The 7,781-nt window shown below is 44.9% G+C and overlaps 1 protein-coding gene and 1 pseudogene across 1 annotated transcript; both read right to left on the reverse strand.

Annotated features, from left to right (window-relative positions):
• Positions 1-1,029: 1,029 nt before the first annotated feature.
• LOC147010746 (uncharacterized) lies at positions 1,030-5,015 on the reverse strand. The gene is made up of 2 exons (XM_085859014.1): positions 4,971-5,015; positions 1,030-2,816 (listed from the first exon to the last, which is right to left on the reverse strand). Exons 1-2 carry the CDS (start codon positions 5,013-5,015, stop codon positions 1,740-1,742), a joined length of 1,122 nt encoding a protein of 373 aa, XP_085715140.1. The 3' UTR covers positions 1,030-1,739.
• Positions 4,877-6,398, reverse strand: LOC147010747 (uncharacterized; annotated as a pseudogene).
• Between the last annotated feature and the right edge of the window lie 1,383 nt (positions 6,399-7,781).

The following is a 7,781-nucleotide window of genomic DNA, read 5'->3' on the forward strand; positions in this document are numbered from 1 at the left end:
CGCTGCAGGGTTCTCTGTCAATCCAATTGCTCCACCAGTGTCCTTCACTCGTCCATTGTTACCTTCGCAAACTTTGTTGCGAAGGTTATGTTTTGATCGCTGTGTATTTATTTATTTATTTATTTGTGAATATGTGTGTTTGTTTGTTTGTTATTCGCATAACTCCAAAAGTATTGAACTGAATCGCAGCAAATTTGGTGGGATGATTGGTTATTATCCGAGGACCATTTGATTAGATTTTGGGAGCGATCGGGTCAAAGGTCAAGGTCAAGGTCATGAAAAGGTCAAAATCGTCTTTTTACCATAGCGCGGTTAATTTGTATCCAATTTGCATGCAACTAATGCCAAAATGTTCAGAATTCAATGCCCCATCTTGTGATATGTGACATGACACAATGACATAATAACCCTTATTAGCGGTTGGGAGTCAAAGGTCAGGGGGGGTCATGACATTGCAAAATGTGTGGTTTTAGTCATAACACAGTCAATTCTTATCCGATTTGCATGAAACCAACACGAAAATGTTGACTGTTCTGTTCCCCACACTCTAATACCAATTGCAAAATTAAGAGTACAAAGGTCAAGGTCGAGGTCATGAAATGGTCAAAATCGTCATTTTGCCATAGTGTGGTCGATTTTTATCCAATTTGCATGCAACCAATGCCAAAATGTTGTGAATTCAATGCCCAATCTTGTGATATACGATATGACACAATGACGTCATTACCTTTGTTAGCGGTTTGGGTCAAAAGTCAGGGGGGTCAACGACCTTTATTATCATAACGCGGTCAATTCTTATACAATTTGCATGTAAGTAGATTCAAAATGTTTAGAATTCAATTCCCTATCCTGTGATGTGTAATATTTGACAGTGACTTTATTGGTGAGTTTAAAGCATTGGGGGGGGGGGGGGGTCACTGAACTTACAAAATGTGCATACCTTAGTGGCACGTACGCACACTAAACAAAAAATGTTCCTTTTTATAAATTAGGAGCCAGCTGACGTATTACTTTTGGATTGCACAACCACAACCAGCTGATGTCAAGCATTCATAAAAAAGCACGATCACCTGATGTGTGCTTCAAATGTGTCATTCTTATGTGCCATGATGCTTTCGACTGCTGGTGCAATTTGAAGATATTAAAAAATAAAAGATATGCACATTTTACAGTTGTAAGGATGCAGGTAATAAAAACTGATTAGCAGGCAAAAACATCGTTCTCTCCATGCAAACCAATGGGACTTTGGCACCAGGAGAGGCATATTTCACAACTTATAGTTCTATTTATCGATAGTACTTCAACCCCCTATCGTGCAACTAGCTAATGTCATACGCTCTACATATAGTACACACAGCTGAATTAGTACTTTCAGATGTCATACTTTCTGAAAATGAATGTTTGTTTGTTCACAATAAATAACTTATTTAGAAAAACAAAAACTCGTGTGTGCTAAATGCCCCTAAAATGCCAGAAAATAATTTCTTATAATGTGACCAGTTGTCATCAGATTTACTTGACACCAACACCCAAAAAGGTCAGGTAGTTCATACAGAAATTGTACAATGTACGTGAATCAGTGTCAAACAGCAGGAAATTTAATGTTTTTAAGCCATCATAACACATATGAGATGGCAGATGTGGTATGGGATTAAATACCCTCACAATCAACGGTTTCTGTGGGGGGGGGGGGCAAAATGTAGCGTTGGCGAAGGTATGCGCTCTACTGAGTGCCCGGTCTATTTTTGCTCATGTGCTTGATCCAGCGGCATGGTAGAGAATTTTCTTTGTGTCTTGGGGAAGACCCAGAACTTCTGTAGGTCATCTCTGATACCGTCGGGTAGGGATTTCATGTCCCTGATATGCACAGGAATCCAGCGAGCGTAATTTGGGTGGTCTAAGGCAAAGAACCAGGGGGTCAATGTCTCAAGTACAGCAATGAAGAGTGAGATGTTTCTCTCACGATGAGAACGAACAAAGATGAGGACCAGGATTTCTAATAGTAGAATTATGTCCCAGTACTCAAAGGTGTGATTCTTTGCACACATTTCTTTCTTCCAGTCATTGAAGGCTGCTTCATCATGAGGGCCGAGCTTCTCTAGGCATGCATCTTGCTGCAGTTTGGCAAGGGAAAGTGCGCTGAGCTGATGGGCATGCCTCGTCCTTGTCAAGTGAGTTACATGAAGGAAGGAGTCTGCAGTTCCTGCAGAAGCAACACCTGCATCACTCAGAGCTGTAGTCCAACCATTTCCTTCTAGCAGGTCTCCAACCATCATCCACAAAGCCATTTCTATGTGTAGGCCTCCAAACATGACAACAAAAGACGCTTCACCAAATGTCTGTGGCCAAGTCCATTGCACATACTTAGCCAGGGTGTAGAGTGGTTGATTGAGTGCAATGACGGGTATCTGTCCTGGATTGCATTTTTCTGTTTCACGCTGTATTATGGTCATTCCATGTCTAACCATTGAAATGGTTGCAGCTTTCTCCAGAAAGAGTGGTAAGAGGGCACTAATGCCTATCGGGTCTGTAGGCTCTGGTTGATGCGATGCATGGTATGCAACCCATGAGATGTATTCGTCTGTACATATTGTATCTTTGGAGAGGATCTGAATACTCTGCTGGACCCATTGCGCTTCTTCTTTCTTGGCCTCTGCAAGATGGCTGTCGATGTCAGGGGTATCAATGTCAGAAAAACCAGCCTCCGAGACAACTACACCATCAATATTGCAAGCCACGTCTGGTACAATACGGTCGTTGTCTGGTAGAGAAGGTGTTCCGGTATGTTCAGGAAGGGGCAAGTGATAGCCGATCTGCTGGTACCAGGGTTGGTGACAGTTGGGAACTGAAAGAGGCTAATACTTGTCCCATGGAAAGATCCTTGGGCTGTTGTGGAAGATAAGTTGTGGTCGATGTTGTCGAGAGCCCCTACTGTGAAAATACCATCACGAATCTATGGAGGACACACTGAATCATCATTTCAAAGCGCTGGCACACAGCTGTGGTAAGCCAGTCTTCTACCTCTAAGGTACGTTCATAACTGACACTCATGCCCATCTCATACAGCTGTGTCAACATTTTCTTACTGCGTGTGTGTGTACATTCAAAGCAATATATTGTTGTAGTTTCGCCGGCGCGTCACCACGAGCACGACCCTCGATGGAGCAGTGGGGCCGCCTCGGCTCGATCGTCTGGAATTACAGATCGCCGCCCGGAGAAGTCCGAGGTCGGCGGGTCCTGGTTATTTTGGTCCAAAATACGCCAATGGGAAGACCACGTGGGGTAGGGTCGATTGCCAACTTCAATTTACCTAAGTACCCACGTGATCCAGCTACTGGGGTATTTCACCCTCGACGGAACTCGTACAGAAGCGAGCCGCTTAAGCGAGCCCGTTCCGTGTGCGCTGCCGAGCGGTTTTATAATCGCCGAATTCCGCCGGCCCGATTATCCTGTTACTCCTTTATAGCGGCAATGACTGCTCACTTTCCCACACGCACGACACACCCAGTCAATGGAGAAATGACACAACGAGCTGAGTACATTTAAACAATTGGGTATGTTTATTTAGCAATGATGGGGGACTAGGGGAGCACGCAAGAGGAGAGCTATGCCAAATATCAAGCAAGGCAAATAATATACAGGCAAAAGCACTTAGGCCTAAGTCACGTTTGCTCTACGCGAGGATACGGCGGCCGTACGCCCTCTGAATTGACAGAAACGTGCGGCGGCCGCAGAGTTTCTGAGGTGGCTTTAGGGTGGCCCTACGCCATATGGCTATATTTTACAGGCCGTAAGGTCGCCGTGGAATTATAACGCGGAGTTATAACTTTTTTCATTTCTATGTTCACCGTAGCAATTCGACAAGACAAAAAAAAAACTGGTTAAAAAAAAAAAAAATTAACCCATTGGTTGCCGTCTGTCTGGCCGCACGTTCGCCTTAGGGTCCCCCTGCGGTCGCCTTACGTCTGCCTTGAAAATTCTATGGCCGCCGCAGGAACGCCCTAAGGTCACCGTGCGACATCAAATCAAAGACCGTACGGCAACCCCACGTTTTCGGTCTCCACAATTTATAAATACGCCATGCGGCTACCCAAAAATAAAAACATATGTGACTGCTACATTGTGTGACCATGGAAATACTGCGGCCGCCGTATAATTGCAAGTGGCCGTAGATTTTGGAGACCCCACGGCCGCCGTGGCAAACGTGACTTAGGCCTAAATACGCCGTGCGGTTCCCCGAAAAATAAAAACATATGTGACTGCTACATTGTGTGACCGTGGAAATACTGCGGCCGCTGTATAATTGCTCGTGGCCACAGATTTATCAGACGGGCCCACGGACACACACACACACACACACACACAGAAATGGACCCTCTTGGGTCTTTATTGCGGCTCTCCAGCCAAGGAGGACAGTCCAGCTGTGAGAGCCAGGGGGCGGCAGGCTACCTGGCCACGTAGCGTGGCTGGATGTCCTCTTTTCTCGGGGCTGGTGTCGCCATACTAGCTAGGCGCAAAGGGACGAGATGTAGGCTCTGGAGCCGGGACGAGGCCGGTCGCCGGAGAGGCCAAAGTGATGAGCCGGGAAGCGAAGAAGCGGGAGGAGAGAACAGAACTGTACCAGAACTCCAAGAGAGCCGACCTCGATAATCTCCTGAGGACCCTGAAATCCGCCCCCCCTCCCGCTCAGTCGAACGCTTGTCTCCTCTCCGCTCGCTCTCCCATTGGACAGGAAACATCGTTCGACTCCTTGTCCGCTCACCATTGGACAGGCGCACGGTGGGCGGGGCGCTCCCATACCTCTGGGCGGAATCTTCAGCGGGGGAGTTTCGTGGCTCCGCCTACCGCTTCATCTCGATTTGTCGAGGGCCGCCGCGTGACCACTCCCCGAGCTCCGCCTTCTTCACACCGGACGACCTTCTGCGCATGCGCCCTCGCATTCCTCTCATTCGCCACAACGGGCGGCAAACCCTGCTATTAGCCAGGTGGAGGAAGCGAATGCAGGTGAGGGCCATGCGGTGTGGTCGGCGGTAATGTCGGTGACGCTGGTGGTGGTGTAAAAATGAACTAAAAAAAAACCTGACTATTATAATAAATCACAGCACAGGAACATTTAATTACCCATTAGACTAGGGAAAGGGCTATCTATTAAACACGTACTTACCGAGATAACTAATCTATAGGAACCTGAATGTCTGTGTGCTCATGGCTTCCAGATTCGCAACAATATAGAGGAAGGAGAGGCTCACGGTCCTTTGCATGGCGTGACTTGGACACACTTGAAGCCTTTCCTTTGTAGTTAAAGAGTATATTTTGGCAGATTGAGAGACAAGCCTGGGAATGAGCAATGCTTTGGTCATTGATGTTGCTACCACACAGAAGCATAGATACCAGTGTTTTGAGAGAAGTGGGAACTGAACTTTCTTGGCAGTCAGTGGGAAATGTGCCAGAGAATTTAAAGAATTCACCATTAGATATCTCTTTCCGTACTGTTTTCACTACACTGGCCATGGGAGAGCTTCTTCATCAAAGTCACGTGATGCCATTGCTGCCTTCAAAATTTTCTGAAGCCCCTCATTAAATACAAGGAGAGTGTTCCACCCGTCTGACTGTTCTAGGCAGTCAGCTGTAAAGTGTGCAAGAAGCCGATTCTTGAGTCTTGACCTATTGATTGTTTTTCTGACACCTAGAATGTCAAGTCGCTGTTCAAACAATGTATGGATCTCGGAAAGTTTGAATATGAGAGTTCCGTCTTCAATTCTGCTTTCTATATAAGAAACCAGCTCTGCAAACACTCAAGCCTGCATCATTTTCTGATCAATAGTGGATGTGATATTGTCTTCCTGCTTTTCTCTTTCCATACTTCTATAGCGATTATTGAAGGCTGTTATACATTTATTGTGATACTTAGCTTCAATAGCTACTAAATCACCTCCTGCAATTCTTGCTAGCAAGTCTTTGTCTTTCAATGCTGTAGCCATATATCTGAGTGTCATATACAGTCCTAAAGTAGAACAGTTATGCATCTTGCCTTGAGTTTTTCTACAGAAGATGCAGTCTTTCATAGGTGAAGATGACTCATTGGTTTGGCGTTTAGACTTTCTTTCATCCTGTTCAGTACTTTTTCGCTTCTGTCTATCTCTTGCTCTTTCAAGCTTAGAGCTAGCAAACTTCAGTTTACATGCTTTATGCCATTTTGCATGATTTTCAAGAAGTTCAGCAGCAGTGTCACATCCGCTGTAGGCTAACTCAACTGGAAATGCTTGTAGTTCACGAAATCCCTCCACATTTTGCAGGAAATCATCATATGAAGCTAGTCCTTCTCCATCTGACCTTTCAGCAGGACACTTTAAATCACCATCTTTCAAACCACATATTATGCACTTTTCCCAATCCATTCTGCTTGGGATCTATATTCGTCTTCCTGAAAAGAGACCAAGACAAGCACATATATTATGTTTAAGCAATTACAGACAGAGTGGTAAAAATAAATAAGCCAGGGTGAGGCAAACGTGTTAATTGCTCCTCAATTATAAACCTGCAATCGAATATATTCGGGGCAAATTTGGCCTCATGGCAAAAAACATTGACCTTTGGGGAAAATTTCACCATTTCAGAGGGAAAAGTGACATTTTTGGAGGGCGTGGGAACGTAACAAGAATAAAAACATGCTTGACTGATTCCAATCCCACATGTAACAACTGCTGCACTACTGCAGCAAGGTGAAAACCTTCCAGATTAACAAAAACCTGTTATATGTGGTATTTATACAGTATTACACCATGTGACCTTTGACCTCAGCCTGACCTTGACCTAGGCACCCCCAGACCGGACACCCCCCTCTAGAATGTTTCTATGGGACCTGTATAGTAAATGTTCAAAATGTGGCACTTTAATCCAGCATGTCATGATCTTGCCCAAAATTGGCGCAAAGCCACTGGATTATAACCAACTACCCTAAACCTGACCAACTACCCTAACCCTAACTACCCTAACCCTGACCACCCTAACGACCCTGACCTTTTGGTAAGTTTATTTGTTCTTATTGTGATTCCCTTAATTTACATATAATAGCAAACGCAGTGAGCTTCATACTTAACGTGTGCACATGAGAGAATAGGAAACAACAACAACAACAACAACAACAACAACAACAACAACAACACAATACCCCTGACGATTTGGAATCCGTGTCGTTGGCTATGACCCTTTTGCTTCCGGTTGTTGTTAAACGCTGTGCGGTGTATAAACACGATTGGGTTTTATTTCTATCTTGTGAATATTACTTAACGCGTGCACATGAGAGAATAGGAAACAACAAGAACAACAGCAACACAATACCATGGCAATTTGGAATCCGTGTGGTTGGCTATGACCCTTTTGCTTCCATTTTTTTTTTTGCTTCTGGTTTTTTTTTTTTGTTTCCGGTTTTTGTCATGGGGAATGCTGCATGCCGGGAGATAAAGGCATCGTCGGAGACATAAAAGACCCAAATATCAGACATGGTGTATATTTCCTCCACTGATTTTAATAAAGATATCTCCCGCATCATCAAAAAACAATTTTTAATTGTGATTTACGTTATTTGGTCACTGATCCCGAATCCAGGCCGAAGTAACCGGAAATTGCGTATACAGTTGTGAACAAGTTATAGGTAAAGTCAGAAGCGAATGTAAGAACAATACTACGTTCGCTTCTGTGGTGTAATGGCGTACGTGGGCAGGGCACAATGCGGGGAGCATTGTGGGGGCGTGGAGGTGTGGTGTTGGTGGTCACGTGTC

This window comes from Eptatretus burgeri, chromosome 16 (assembly GCF_056783735.1).
Source record: "Eptatretus burgeri isolate ZD-2024b chromosome 16, Ebu_testis_v1, whole genome shotgun sequence".
NCBI classification, from domain to species: Eukaryota; Metazoa; Chordata; class Myxini; order Myxiniformes; family Myxinidae; genus Eptatretus; species Eptatretus burgeri.

Bases quoted from the DNA above. Each gene is read 5' to 3' on its own strand.
- LOC147010746 (XM_085859014.1), bottom strand. From the start codon at position 5,015: ATGGCCCTCACCTGCATTCGCTTCCTCCACCTGGCTAATAGCAGG. The intron at 2,817-4,970 runs GTTTGCCGCCCG...CCCTGGTACCAG, and splicing joins TCCACCTGGCTAATAGCAGG to CAGATCGGCTATCACTTGCC.